Genomic DNA, 14,032 nt, shown 5'->3' with positions numbered 1-14,032 from the left:
CCACCTGTGAATTTGTGCTGCCACCTCTCCAGTGTTAAGTCCCCTCCAGTTCTTGGCTCTCATTCCTCACTGATGCATCTGAGCAACCCTGGTGTAAAAGACCATCCTATGTTTCATTTCTCCTCAGCAAGAAGTGGGCAGCTGAGAGTTTGGTTTGCTCTGCTTTGTGGCAGGGTCCATAACAAAGCTATCTTCTAACAGCTGAGCTTCTCTCAGGTCAGAGAAATCTCCAACAGCCTCAAGGATTTAAAAGCCTTACCCAGAGGCTAAGCTCTGGTCTGTGGCATGTTTTCCTGCCTGGATCTGTTTTTTCCTGCCTGGATCAGATGGTGAAGGAGCTAAGGTACACCCAGAGTCAATTGGACTGCAATTTTATGTAATCAAACTCAAACACATTCCTGAAATACTTAGTTAAGCCTGATACCGGATGTTTATCTGCTGAGCCTATCTGGTAGCTTGATCACAAGCATAACTCAGCTGCCTTGAGACACACCAAACCTCAGCCCAGCTGAGTTGCTGACAAATTTAGCAACCATAAACCCTGGGCAATCCCACAAGGTTAATTAAACGATAAGGAATACTGCTGTTTGACTGAGTGGTACAGGATCACACCTGGAGTAATCGAGGAGGAGAGGATGCCGCTGTTTGTTCTGCCACCGTCATTCCAGCAGTTCCCTCTCTCCCTTTCCTCAGAGCTCCCTCCTTCCCTGTGACTCAGGCTACAGCAGTTACTCATCTCTCCACATGCACAGCGCCCTGGAAAATGTGACTTGCTCCTTGAGAGCTTTCTCTACGTAGGAAGCTCCAACTCCCAGTAAACAGAGGAACCAAAATGCCTGAAATGAGAGGAAGGATTTTTCCACCCAGTTATATAAAGCAACCATGAGCACAGCTCGGAACAGTTGATGTTACCAGCAATGTTAACGCATGGCTCTTTTGGGATAACACAAGAAAAGCAGATTTATAAACATAACACTGTGGACAGTGTGTTATCTTATAATTTGTTTCCCTCCAGTGCCTCCCTGACGTGGCAAGGTCCATCCACCCCCAAGTGGATTTCGCTGTCCCTGTCACACCCCCCACTTGTGAGGAGGACGCTGGGCACTCCTGTGCCCCTGAGGGACCAGGGAAAGGCCTTCCCTGCTGCTGGCACAGCCCAAGGGTGGTCTCGGTGTTTGCCACACACAGGTGGCCTGCGGGCTCATGGCAACCAAACCCAGCATGGTCAGGGCCTGACGCCATTTTTAAGGCCATAAAGTATTGTTCCTAAATGACTTTTAGTTGCAACGCGTTATTAAATGACCAACATCCAGCACCAGCTCATCAGTAGCCTAGAGGGGGCTTTGGCCCTCAGGACCACGGAGCTCCGTATCACTGAGGGGTGAACGTGTCCCTCCATCTGGAGCCGCTCCCCACGCAGCCTCCCCTGCACCATGGGCGTTGGCTCCGGCGGCGGCAGGGAGCGGCGAGGCTGAGGATGGAGCTGTGACTCCCTCAGGCTCTGTCATGGCGCCGACGCTCCCGGCCCCCCTCCGGCACCGGCAGCCCCGCCCCCCGGGCCCTCTGCCGCCAATCACCGCTCTCCGCCTGACTGGCAGGCGCTAAAGCCAATGGAACCGCAGCGCCCGCCCCGCCGCGCCTTCTCCAGCCAATGGCGCCTGCGCGTCTCCGCTGGAGCGCACGCTCCCGCCCTCAGCTCCCTTCTGACCAATCGTCGTGCGGTCCTAGGCGGAAGCGGCGCGGCGGGGGCCAATGGGAGGGCGAGGGCGGCTGCTAAAGGGCGGCGGGCGGCGGGCCCGCGGCAGACGGGCGGGAGCGGCGGCGGGAGGAGCGGAGGGGGCTGTGTGCCCTGCAGAGCCTGCAGGTGAGGCGGGGAGCATCTTCCCGCGGGGCTCGGGGGGTGGCCGAGTCTCCCTCCCGTTCTTCTCCCGGCGGTGCGTGGCCGCAGGGGGCTGCCCCGCGGCCGGGTCTCGCCCTGCCCAGCCGCCGTGCGTTGTCCTCGCATGTCTGTTGCCCGGGGCCGAGGTGGGGTGTCCCTCGGCGTCCGGTTCTCCCCGAGGGTGGAAGCTCTGGGGCTGGCGGTGCGGTGACAGCCGCCCCCTGCCCTCCCTGGGAGTGTGAAGCTGGGCCGGGAGCTGCACATCCCTGTGCTCGCAGGGAGGGAAGGCCGGGGTGGGATGCTATCGGGAGCTCAGTGCGGAGCAGAGGGTGGCCCTTGTGTGGGTTAGAGCCAGGGCAGCTGTGCCTCTGGCTGCCAGGTCACACTGTTCCCCCAAACGGCCTCTTCTCTGGTGCTCCAAGGTCCTGACCCCGCTAGGAGCATCTCGCATCAGCTTCAGACTCCCTTTTGTTAGGTACCATGTACCTGCTTGTCAGCCTGTGTGATGGGATTGCTCCTTTCTGCACCTTCACGTGTAACTCGTGACTTCCTCCAGCTCACGGTGGGTAGGTGCATCTGTTACAGCTGATGAAATCCCTCACCTGACACTAACTTCTTTGAGGAGGTGTGTCAGCAGTAGCTTTATTCACGCAGTTATGGCTGGAGGGATTGCATTCTGCATTTTCATGCAGGTCTCCTCAGAGAATTCGTAACAGCTTCCTCTTATTGTTGATGTACAATTGTCACTGGCCTGGCAAGCACTAAAGATTCCTGTCTGCCTCTTGCAGATTACTGCTCGGCTTCCACAGCACTGGTGCCTCATTCTGTGACAAATGTTAGTGGCTTGTTAGTCAGCTAACTGGTACAGTGTATTCATCTTACAGGCCTTATTTATCACACTCAGCTGCATTTGTAATATTGCTCAGGTTGACATGTTCTAGTCCCTGCTGATATGGTGTTCGTAAGACGCTTAGTTCAGCTGTTTGCATTTGTGATATCTCATCTTCAGACTTTCTTCGATAGCGTTTATTTCCTGTGCAGGGAGTTTTGTTATTGACAGCTAGTCTTCAGTTGTTGTGTTATCTTTCCTTGGTTTGTCTGTGTCCTCTCTTAGGTGTTTGCTTAGTTCTCATTTCACAAGAGGAGTTTCAATGGGTTCTCCTGTCTCTTGGATCAGTGGACATGCAGCTGTTCTTATTTGAGGCATGGCTTATTTTGGTCTCAAAGTCAAGAGTAAGAAGAGTAAGGTTATTAAAAGGGAAATCAGAGCTAATGTTTGGGTTCTTCTATTCTCTTGCCTTATTCTTAAAAACAGTTGATTTTCCACAGGAGGTCCTCTATGTTACTGAGTGAATTAGCTGCACAGAAGGTGGGGCTGATCTAAGATTGTGCCAAACTGTCTTTTTTAGGGGTGGAGAAGATGGAGAGTTTGGGGATAAGTCCTTCCATCGTGCACAACTGTTTCTAAAGAAGTTAAACTTGAAAATTAATTTATTCTACTCTCATAAAAGCTATATTTTTCTATTCAGGGAATGAATAGCAGCTTAAGCTCTTAGTGTTTCATAAAGCTGCTTTATTAAACTTGCCATGGGAAAACGCAGAGATTAACATGTTGAAATAGTTGTTCTGGGATGTGGCACTGGGAAAAAAAGATGGCAGAATAGCATCCTCTGTCCTTGACACAGGTTGTCCGAACCTGCTAAGTTCCAATTGTACTTCTAGGTGTGATTTGGTGCACAGCAGGAAATGATGGCTTTAGAGCAGTGATTCAAACCTTCTGTAGTTTAACCTCATTCAATAATGGAAATGGCCTGGGTGCTGCTGGATTCGCATTGTCCTGTTATTCCCCTTTTTCGCTCTGTATCTCTTGCCTCCTCGTCTCTACTTTCACACTGCCAGCTCTGGCAGTACCAGAACTTGGAATAAGTTAACAAAGAACAGGGTTTAGCAAAGTCTCTGATGGGGTGTAAGTGCTGGGATCTTATAATAAGCTGGGTGCTTATAATTCCTATTGAAAGGTACAGCCTGAAACTGGTGGTTTGGACTCTCCAACAAAAGCCTAAATAATCACAGTTTTGCTAGTATATTGGAGTCTTCATCTTTGCTTTTGAGTTTCTCTGAAACAGTGTTTCATGAGGTGTTATAGCTCTGAATTGCTATTCTTAGGGTGCTACAGAACAATTGATCTTCTGTGCAAATATTTGCCCTTCTTCAGCCTAAATATCTTGCAAAGTTTAAGTTTATATACAGTTAAACAACTGATCAAACTCAGCTGACTGACTGCACTACCAAACAGTTGATTTAATTTCAGTGTGCAAGGGCACATTGTCCTTCTTGTGGAGAAGCAAAGTCCCACTTGCCCAACATATGTGGGTGGCAGTGATGCTAACCCAGTCAGGCAGCTAACTCAGCCTGTCCTGGCTCTGGGAAGGTTTGTATGCCCAAGGGCTTGTCTTTTCTTCAGCTGTATCAGTTGACTTAATAATAAAGATTGTCTCTGACTGCCAACCTTGCTTTGCCATTATCAGGCAGCGATAATTCAAAATGCTTTGCAAAGCAGTTCTGTACAAACCAGATGCTTGAAGCATCTTTGTGCCTGTGCTCCGTTAGAGGTGATGGCAGCGGAAGGAGGTGTCACACTTGCCAGGGTACAGATTTTTATCTGTGTCTCTGGATTGACCAAGAAGTGCGGTTGCCTCGCACTTACTCTGCTGTTGAGAAATACTTGTTTCCCTTCATTGTGGGTTTGATCTGACTAAAATAAATGAGAGTGACAACTTCCTCTACTAATATGGACTGAGCCCTTGCAAAGACCATCCTGAAATGTCTTATGTGTTAGTTTCAAGTAACTGAGATACAGCCCTATTCAGGACATTCTGTCCTCAGAAAGTGTAGTACAGACTCCTCAAAAGGGGACAAAAGACTGCTGTTGAGAGGGTCACTCTTCAATAGTTTGTCCTGCTTCTAAACTTAAATCTTCAAAGATGCTTTTGCATAGAGCTGCAGGTTCCAGAAAGGTTATGCTGAAGGTGTTCAAGCCTGGCTGTCCCTTAACTGGAACACCCAGTTCTGTGAAGGTTGGACATATGTGACTATGAAAGGTTGCACTAAGTGAAATAAGCAGATGCACAGTCACTTACAGTGAATGTCCTTGTAAGAGGTAAGGACAAAATGTCCTAAGATGTATGCCTATAATATCCCTAGCCTCTCACTTGGAATTCAGCAGGAGAGAGGGCAATGTAGCTGCTGGTAACTGTTTTAGTTGGCATTCTGGTAGAACCCGAGTACTTGGCAGTGGTGGTAATTGTGTGTTGGTCAGGTCCTGTCTCTTTGTATGTAGTTCTTCTGTCCTGAAATGTTGTTGCTTCATTTTCAATGTCATTACATGAATTGGACTTCTCTGGTGTGAGCCTTCTATCAGTCATGGACAGACTCTGAGAGAATGACTCTGCAAATCTTCTGTTCCCCAGTGGAGAGGAGCTGCTCGTCAGGGAAAAAAAATAAGGTGTTTAAAGGCCTCAGTCAAGTGGCACCTCAGCTTTGGATCATGTTCAGATATAGGTGTTTTCAGACTATTTGAACTGGACCAGTCTTGAATAAAGTTCTCTTACCTGTGTTGTGCTTTGGGATAAGTGGTCTTTCCTTGCTGTGCAGCTGATCTGGTGTGGACCATGTTCCCTATTTGCTTGTCTGTGCACCCTGTGGCTGAGCAAACAGCTGTGATGTGCTTGGACTTTGAGCTGCTCCTCCAGTATGAACAGCTGAGCTCTGTGACTGGGGATGGAGGGGTTGGAGTTGGAGGGTAAATGAGGCTTTAACAATATGATGCTGTGCTTCAAAATATAGTGAGGGAATAGAGCAGACTCCTTGGGGATGTTGGTCTGTAATGTAGTTCTTATTAGCTCTCCCAGCTCTATGGCTTGATGCTGGGATCATTCCCTCAACCACTGAGCATGGATTGTCAGGTTCTCTACAGCCTGTTTACTCCACTTCTTCCCTTGAGCTTGATGCTGCTCGCTGGCACAGGGTTGTGTGATAAGCAGCTAATGCTGTAAGGCTGTGGAAGGGTGTTACCCAGTGTTTCTCTCTGTATGTAGAAGTAAGCTTGACCTCTTGTACAAGAAGCTGAAGCTTTGCCCTGTAGTTCCATAAGGTAGTGGTCAGGGTGTGACGGTCCCAAGTCTCTGTATCTTATCTTAGAGGAAAGGCTTATGTTATCTAAGCAAACATAGTTATTTGATTACTGCAATTAATTGATTTCTGTGAACTCAGAGCCTTGTTCTGTGTTAGTTTAATCATGTTCATCAGGGCTGTGCAATAAAAGCTAATGCAGTGGTTTTCAATCTGCCTGAGACAGAGGAACCAGATAAGGCAACATACACAGTCCACAGAGCAACCTCTTTGAGTAATACACAAAAGCTGCCTATGGGGCAGTTGAACTATTTTTGATCAGCTAAAATGATATTGTGAAGAAACAAAGGAAGTTCCTGTAGTTGGAAGGAAGTGAAATTCAAGGCTCATTTGACTGTAAATTGCCCTTTTTGGAGAACTGAAGGACCTAAAGTGCCTTTGGCCCTGTTGGCTGTAGAATTATTTTCAGGTGCTTCTTAGGCAAGTTGCCTGGGGTATACACCCAGCCCTCTTAGGTGGTTGATTTCTGCTCTGAAGATGTAGGATTCCTCAAAGTCAGAAAGGAAAAGGCTCCAGTTAAACGCACCTGTCTTTCTGTGCTGATGGTGCCTTGTGCTGGGAACTTTATCCCCATAACCTCACAGTACCTCTAAACTTAGTATGAGCCAAGTATTGTAATTCATGAAAAGGTCAAATTCCAGTGAAGGCACCAGCCAAGAAATTCTTTTTGGAACAGGGTGTAAACAATACTTGCTGGTGTCTGTACTTGCCAACAGGCCAAATCCTGGCCTGGGTGCAGGCTCTGGCACGAGGTGGAGGGATTTGCACCAAGGACTTCCACGTGCTCTCCAAGTAGTGTTCTTTTAAGCATCCTTGTGAGGGGACATGTCAGTGTGCCCTCTTTGGAGATAAAATCTGTCACATATAAGACAACAAAACCATGGTGGGCTTTGCTGGACTCCTGAGGACTGGGCTTTATCTCTCGTGGCCACATCTAACCCTAAGCTTAAGTGCTTGAAGTGCTCAGCTAATTCTTAATTATACCCTCTCTGCTCTGAGGTCTGAGACTTAGTTGGCTCTTTGAAATGGCCAGAAGAACCAAGTGATGCATCAAGATGATCTCAGCACTTGTTTCACATGTTTTTCTTTAAGCCACCACCAAAGGTTATGGGAGGTTTTGCTCTGGATAAGCTTGGGCTGGGTACATGCCAGTCTCAAGATAAGTGGTGTCATGACTTGCTTTGTGTGCTTAAGCTGATGAGGTATAGTTGCTGGCGTGGCCCTAAAATACTTGTATCTATTTAATTTTCTTGAAACAAAGTAGCAGTTTAGACTTGACACTTTTCCATAAAAAGGAAATCATTTTTTTATACAAGTGCTGGGTAAAAGGGAGGATATGGGACTGCGCAATAAAGCTTGAGGCTTTCTTCATGATTCCTCTTGAACAGGTTCCTGTAGTTGTGTAGGTTGTGTGCCTTCAGACTGCCCTCCAGTGCTTTACAAAAAGTCTGGCAGCCTTTCCCATCAGGACACATGCTTCAGAGCCTTTCCCAGGTGTATTCATCTTCATCTGGATGGTCTCAAGACATCTTCCTCTGCATTGAAACCCATTGAATGCTCAATGATGTGACATTTCTGTACACTTCCTGGAGTGAGATTTGAGTAATAAGCGTAAAACTTGCCTTTATTTGAAAAACTATGCACTGCTCTGGCTTTCAAACCTCTCCTTAATAAAGTTCCCTTCTCCATAACATGGTTCTAAATATCTAACCTGGCAGTGACAGGCCTGTAATTTCTGGTTTTGCAGTGTATCTTTCAGAAGAGGCATTAGGTTTGGTTGATATTAAAGACAATTAATTTCCTAGAAACATTCCCCAAAGAACTAATTTCAGTGAAACAGCCATCCTCCTTTGCCCTTCAAAGAAATGGTAAAAAAAACTTACTTCTGATCTGCCTAGGAACAACTCTTAAAGTAGGGTGGGTTTGCTTTTCTCTTGTCTAACATACTTACTTTGAGTTTTATTCCCCAGGTGGACACTAAAAATATATTAAACCAGTCCAAGAAATGTGTGGTGCGTTAGTTAACAAAGTCTGTCTGCTTAGTCTGTCAGAAGCAGCTTCTTTGACTCTTCTGAATCTTTGTGGGTAAGAGTATTACACTACTTCGTGGAAGCTGTAAAAGCATAAGAAAGGGGATTTTTAAAGACTTTCAGTGTTGGCCAGGCATGCTTCACTTTGGTGTCCAGCTGAGCTCTGAGAGCACCGGTGAGCCAGAGTGCTGACTGGTGGGAGGGCAGCTATGAGGCTTTTGTACTGAGCTGCCCTTCCTGAAAATGGCATTCCTTCAAGATTCTTCAGTCAATGTAATGGAGCATAAAATATCTTGCTAGTGGAGTCCCGTTCAGAGAAGCCTTTGCTCTTGTCTGTTCCATATAGCTGCATCTTTGCTTTAGCCAGAAGCATTTCTAGTGAAATGAGGCTTTCAGTGGCTCGTTAAAAGGCCTGAAGGAAGGACCCTGTGGGAATGGCTTCCTTTAATGTCTTTGCTTTTTTAATGTTGGCTTTCCAGTATGCACAGTCAGACTCTGCTTCCATGGGTGGAGGAGCTGTAATGCTTGGTAGTTAACAAATCCTGATTGTGCTGCATTGAGTCACAGCATGAAGTGACTTCTGTCCCTGGAAGTTTCCTCTCCACAGGAAGCCTGTAACTGAAACGTGTACAGGTCCTGGATTTGTTGACAGTTGTGAATTCACTTACTATACAAGTAAATATTTTGATGGCTCTTCCAAAACCTAGTGTCTTTGAAAGGATAGTAAGGAATTTACTGTAGCTCTACTGGCTTTTGTTGTACTTGTTTCTGTTCCTGTCTGGAAAGGGGGGAGACATGGGGGGTTTTTTCTCATTGTACTTGTACAGGTGAAGTGCACTCTAGCAGTAGTGCTGAAATGTTTCCTGCAACATGATTTTCAGCTTTTTGTGATAAAAGGGGAAATGAAAAGACCACAAATACAGCACTTGCTTTCCAGTGATTGATTTTAAACTTAGCTCTCGGTCACAATTGGGACTTAAGAACATTGCTTAAAAGGGCTGTTGGTCTTGGGGGCTGTCATGCCTGTGATTCTTTAAAAAAAAAGTGTAAGGTTCTTCAAAATAACATCCTTGGGGCCAAGAGTTTCAAATTCTTTGTGTTTCTCAATGTGGATCTCAAACCCTGTGATGGATGTACAGGCAGGCTTGATTGCTTCCAGTGGTACACTTACTGCCTCTTGCTAGTTTTGTCTAACCTGCAGTGTTCTGCATACAGAAGGGACCAAATGTTTGTCCATTTAAATTAATGCTGACCCTGTTAGAGGATATTCTAGATTAAAATTTGTCTGGCTCAACACTGTGGTTATCTGTCCTTTTTCGTAAACAGACAAGTTTATTGGGTCAATGCAAAAAGGGTTTAACAAAACAGAAGCAAGGTGACCTTATCCCAGCTGGTAAAGAGGGAGGCATTTGTCCGATGTGATTAGAGGCAGAGCTCAAATTCATTTTATTAAGCTAAACCCTTGAAATTTTAGAGCAGAGTGCCTTGACTCAGCCCCTGCAAATCTGCCCTGGCCAAGACAGGTCTGTTTAGGTCTTCAGAAATACCAGACTGTAGAGGAATTACCTGAAGTGCCACAGCTGGATCCATAGGGCTTGGAGTTTACCAATCTAGTCTTCATGGACTTAGATCCATTGCTTAAATAATCACTGCAGATACCTGTGCAACTGCAGCAGCAGTGCCAGCTTTGTGTTACATCTACAGACTGATCTGAGCTTTTGGGTAAAGATCCTGACAAGTACATGATCCTCTAGCACATGTTTGAGGTGCGTAAGTTCAGTGAATGTGTGTTTAGACTGTCTTAAAATGGAAAAGTACTAGTTCACAAGTGTCAGAGCATAATCCTGCCTACCAACAGCTGATTTTTCTGTAAGTAATATCAAGCTGTTTTAAGGGAGTGACAGGCTAAAATGAGATCTAAAAGTATCAGAAAAGACGTGGTGTGTTTGTAATCGGAAGATTATATGGGAGGGAGCACTCTCAGGGAGATAGGGCTTAGCTGGATCAGTTACACTGAATCACTAGTACAAAATCCTAATGACTAATTGTGCCCAGCTTTATTTTTAACAAATTCACTAAGGTGAAAGCTGTAAATGGCAAACTAGCTTAAAATCCAGGTGGCAGGAAGGTCTGGGATAAGTCTTGTATTAGTGTCTCATAATTTTCTTAATAAAACAATGAAAGGAATATGTCAACAGAACTCCTGGGAGTTTCAGCTGGGGAAGGTTTGCTCAAGCACCTGGTTGTCCTGGAGTTCAGGAACTTGGTCTGCTCTTCTGCCACTTGTACCTTCCCTGGGGAAGCCATTTCTGTAGTTTGCCTGTTGTCTCCTACACAACTGATGGTAGGGTTGGTGAAAATATACTAAGTATGGACGTGATACAGCTGAACATTTTACTTGAACTCTTCATTGAGATATGTGATGCCAACGTAATGTTCTGAGTAGATGTCTTTTTGTGGCCCACTCTGCTCCCTTCTACGGTGAAGCTCAGAATTGGAAAATAAAAGCTTCAGAGCTGTCCAAAATTAAATGTCTCTTCTTTCCTCACCTTCTGTTCTGTGATGCATATGGTTATGGTGGCAGAAACTTGCAGCTTTTCAGCACGCTGTTAATAGCTGATGTCATTTGTGTTTTCTTCCAAGGGATTTTGGTGTAGCTGCACTGAGTACAGAAAGTACTTCTGATGCTCTTCATTCCTGCTAGGAAGAATAAAGCTTTGATATGGTCTGTCCTGGTGGTGTGTTTTCCATTTGGAAGCAGCAGCTGTGGTAGGGAGCAGACAGTTCTGGAGCTTTTCCTGGAAGCTCTGATTCCCCATCGATTTGTTGTGCCTGTAGGAAGCCAACTCTAATTGTAAATATCACTTACGCTTTTATGGTCACAGGCTGAAAGCTCTGTCCTTTATTGGCATCATCAAATTCTTGTAACAAGCCTTCTTGCATGTGCTCTAGTATTAATTAGGTGGCTGTGTCTGAGCCTCCTGTGGCTCTCAAGGTCTTGAAGTGTGATATGTTGTAACATCTCAAAAAGCAAGTGTGGGAACAAGCAGAGACTGTTTACAAGCTTCCATCTGTAGGAGTGAGCTGCCTTGCTAAGCCTGAATAAAAGTAGCAGGAAACTTCTTTCAGTCTGGCTTCACACTTCAGTAACAGTGTAGATATTGCAGAAAGTTGAGTAAAACAGCATCCTGTTAATTCTGGTGTTTTAAATACAAAGGGATTAGGGTAGCTTTTCTAATTTGGTACAATGCCACACTGTCTTGCAGAGATGGGGTCTGTCTCTGCTCGTGAAGGTGTATTTACACACTGCAAATGCATTAATATGCTGTAGGCAAGTGATCTAGTCTGGAATCTGTCCACGGGCAAGAGATTTCTGATGTAGATGGATCAGAGTTGAAGTGGTTATGACTGACTACACAAATCACTAGTAATGTCTGTGGTGGGACCTTAGTATAAATTTGTGTTTATCTCCAGCTGAGAGATGCAGCTTTATCAGTAATAATCAATTTGCTTTTCCTCCCTTCACAGGGTAACTCCTGTAGCACGTGGATCCAGAAGGTGACAAGTCTACTGAGGACCAGCAGGTTTTTTTCTAGCTTGAGGAAAAATTGAAATTGGTAAGACTTGGCTTGTCAGTCGATATCTTACTTGGGTTACCCATATGACTGAGGAAAGACCCAGGGAAAAACCTGCCCCTTCAACAGCAACTGCAGCCAGCTGTTTGAACTGTGTGTTCAAAAAAAGCTGGATCGGTTTAAAAACTTGATTTCAAGCCAGAAGGATATATTTTTCTTTTTAGTTCTTTTCCCTGCCTCTGTTCCTTTACTCTGAAGTCCTTGAAAGACTAGATATTAATCTAGTCCTTCAGCTGCAGAACTACAGTGAACTAAAAGAAATGCTGAAATTGCCAGTACATAAAGTGACCACCTTAAACAGAGGCAGGGTTTAGTACCAGTATTCTCATGGAATTGTAAAGCTCAGGCTGAGGAGCTAGCACAGTAGTTCTTTCAGGTTCTCATTTTCAAGTCTGTCTTGTACATCTGTGAAGAAACACACATCCAAAGCTGCTAAGGTGTCTTTATAGACTGACTTTTCACCTGGCTTCTGTTTGAGCTGTGGGTAGTCTTGTGCAAGATCCTGAATGCATTGACTGGCTGCAGACCAGGGCTTGACACCTGAGATGCTGGTGCAATTGTAATGCAGCACTGATTAGGAATAAATCTCCTTCCCAGCTGATCACCCAGTTTCTATTTCTTCTGTTGATCAGGGTGCTTAGACCAGTACCAAATAAATTTCCCTTCATCTTGAAAGTTGCTAGTCTGAGTTGATATGCTAGGATTTCTTAGCAGTGTTGACTAACAAATTTAGTTGGTTAGCACAGTTGTGTATTTTACATGACAGTTGATACTCACATCCAACAGTATATTTCTAAAAGCTTTTATATTTTTTTTTTATCTCCAGGCTCAAAATGAGTGCAATATTGGAAACCTCTGAGCTGCCAGCAGTGTTTGATGGGGTGAAGCTGGCTGCAGTTGCTGCTGTGCTGTATGTTATTGTTCGCTGCTTGAATTTAAAAAGCCCAACTGCCCCTCCTGAACTCATTTACCAGGACTCTGCTTTGGCCCGCTTTCTACTCAAATCATGCCCACTTCTGACCAAAGAGTAAGTACATTTTTTCCATGTTGACCTATATTATGGGAATAAGAGCTGCACTTATCTGTTCTTCTGCCTAGTGTGTTTCTTAAACCTGGGTGCAAATAAATTGGTGCAGGGTGCAATCTTGATAAAATAAACCTGTTCCAAGTCAAGCATTTCATTATTGCTAGTGTCCCAGGTACCTGGAGTTAGGACCAACCCTTGTTGTGCAGGGCTCTCCACGGATGCAGTCAGCACTTGTTCATGTTCTTGTACTCCTTTCTCTTAGGGAGGAAATCTGTTGGGGGTCACAGGGAGGAAATGGTTTTTATGCTGTGTGAGTGTGCTTATAATGAACACAGGGGTGGCTATTAGTTTTAAAGTGCCTACTCCTATTTGAAGTGCCTTAAGTTGATTGAAAACTAATTAAATGTATTACTGGGTAGAGCACATCATAACTAGTTTAATCAAGTGATGACATACTGGCCAGCTCTAAGGCTGTTGCATTCACTTCAAATTGACCTTATGTCAACTGTGTGTTTGAGCAGACTGATCCTTGACCCTCCATTCTAGGACCTCCAGAATCAGTGCAGCAGCTCTTATCTTCACCAGTAACCTTCACCAATAATAGGAAGCATTTAGTACAATTTCATGAGCCTTTGGAGGGACAAGGACTTTGATTACAGTATTTATCTTCTGCAATCACTTTGAAAACTTGCAAGTCCTATTTAGAAGCCCTAAATACATCAATTATCTACTAAGTGCTCAGTGCAGCTGCATGAACTTTCCTTTTGGATCTCAAAAGTCAAACTGACTTAAGGATAGTCATTCTAGGGGAGATGAGAGGCTTTTAGCAGTGCTGTGTTGGGTGCCTTGATTATATAAGGTGTAAGATATGAGGCCATGGGGTCTGTAAACTTTTAGAGGAAACAAAGCATTATCTGTTTTTAAATTGGAACCCAAAGAGGGTTCTGTGATGCACTCCAGGTTTGGCAGTAATGTGTGTTTGGATTCTTGATTGTGTCCACTCCCTCAACTGCAAAGCAATTACGTACCTCAAAAATACATTAAGGAGGTTCAAGTTACTTGGTACCTTTAGACATTTGCCATCTCAGTGTAGCAGTCCAGATTGACATAGTCACTGAAGGAGAAGGCATGAAGCTGTGCTGATTACCAGTCTTGGAGGCATATTAGTATCAACTAATCTTTGGAAATGGATTGGAAGCTAATTCAGAGTCCATATTACCCCTATGTCAGCTCTTCTCACAGCACAGGCTCTTAGCATTACTGTATTACA

The 14,032-nt window shown here is 45.0% G+C and overlaps 1 protein-coding gene across 2 annotated transcripts in view; it reads left to right on the top strand.

Moving 5' to 3' along the window:
- The first annotated feature begins 1,815 nt into the window (after positions 1 to 1,815).
- Positions 1,816 to 14,032, top strand: part of ABHD2 (abhydrolase domain containing 2) — a 33,538-nt gene continuing 21,321 nt past the window's right edge. Inside the window, exons 1-3 of one of the 2 annotated variants that reach the window (XM_027688394.1) lie at positions 1,816 to 1,864; positions 11,629 to 11,717; positions 12,562 to 12,762. In XM_027688394.1, coding sequence (XP_027544195.1) covers positions 12,569 to 12,762 — 194 coding nt within the window. In that variant the 5' untranslated portion in view covers positions 1,816 to 1,864; positions 11,629 to 11,717; positions 12,562 to 12,568. Of the gene's footprint in view, positions 1,865 to 2,241; positions 2,446 to 11,628; positions 11,718 to 12,561; positions 12,763 to 14,032 lie in introns of those variants that run through there. The other variant, XM_027688395.1, reaches the window with a different exon arrangement.

This window comes from Neopelma chrysocephalum, unplaced genomic scaffold (genome assembly GCF_003984885.1).
Source record: "Neopelma chrysocephalum unplaced genomic scaffold, ASM398488v2 Primary Assembly neopelma1_75, whole genome shotgun sequence".
NCBI lineage: Eukaryota > Metazoa > Chordata > Aves > Passeriformes > Pipridae > Neopelma > Neopelma chrysocephalum.
This window is presented reverse-complemented; position numbering and strand designations above follow the sequence as displayed.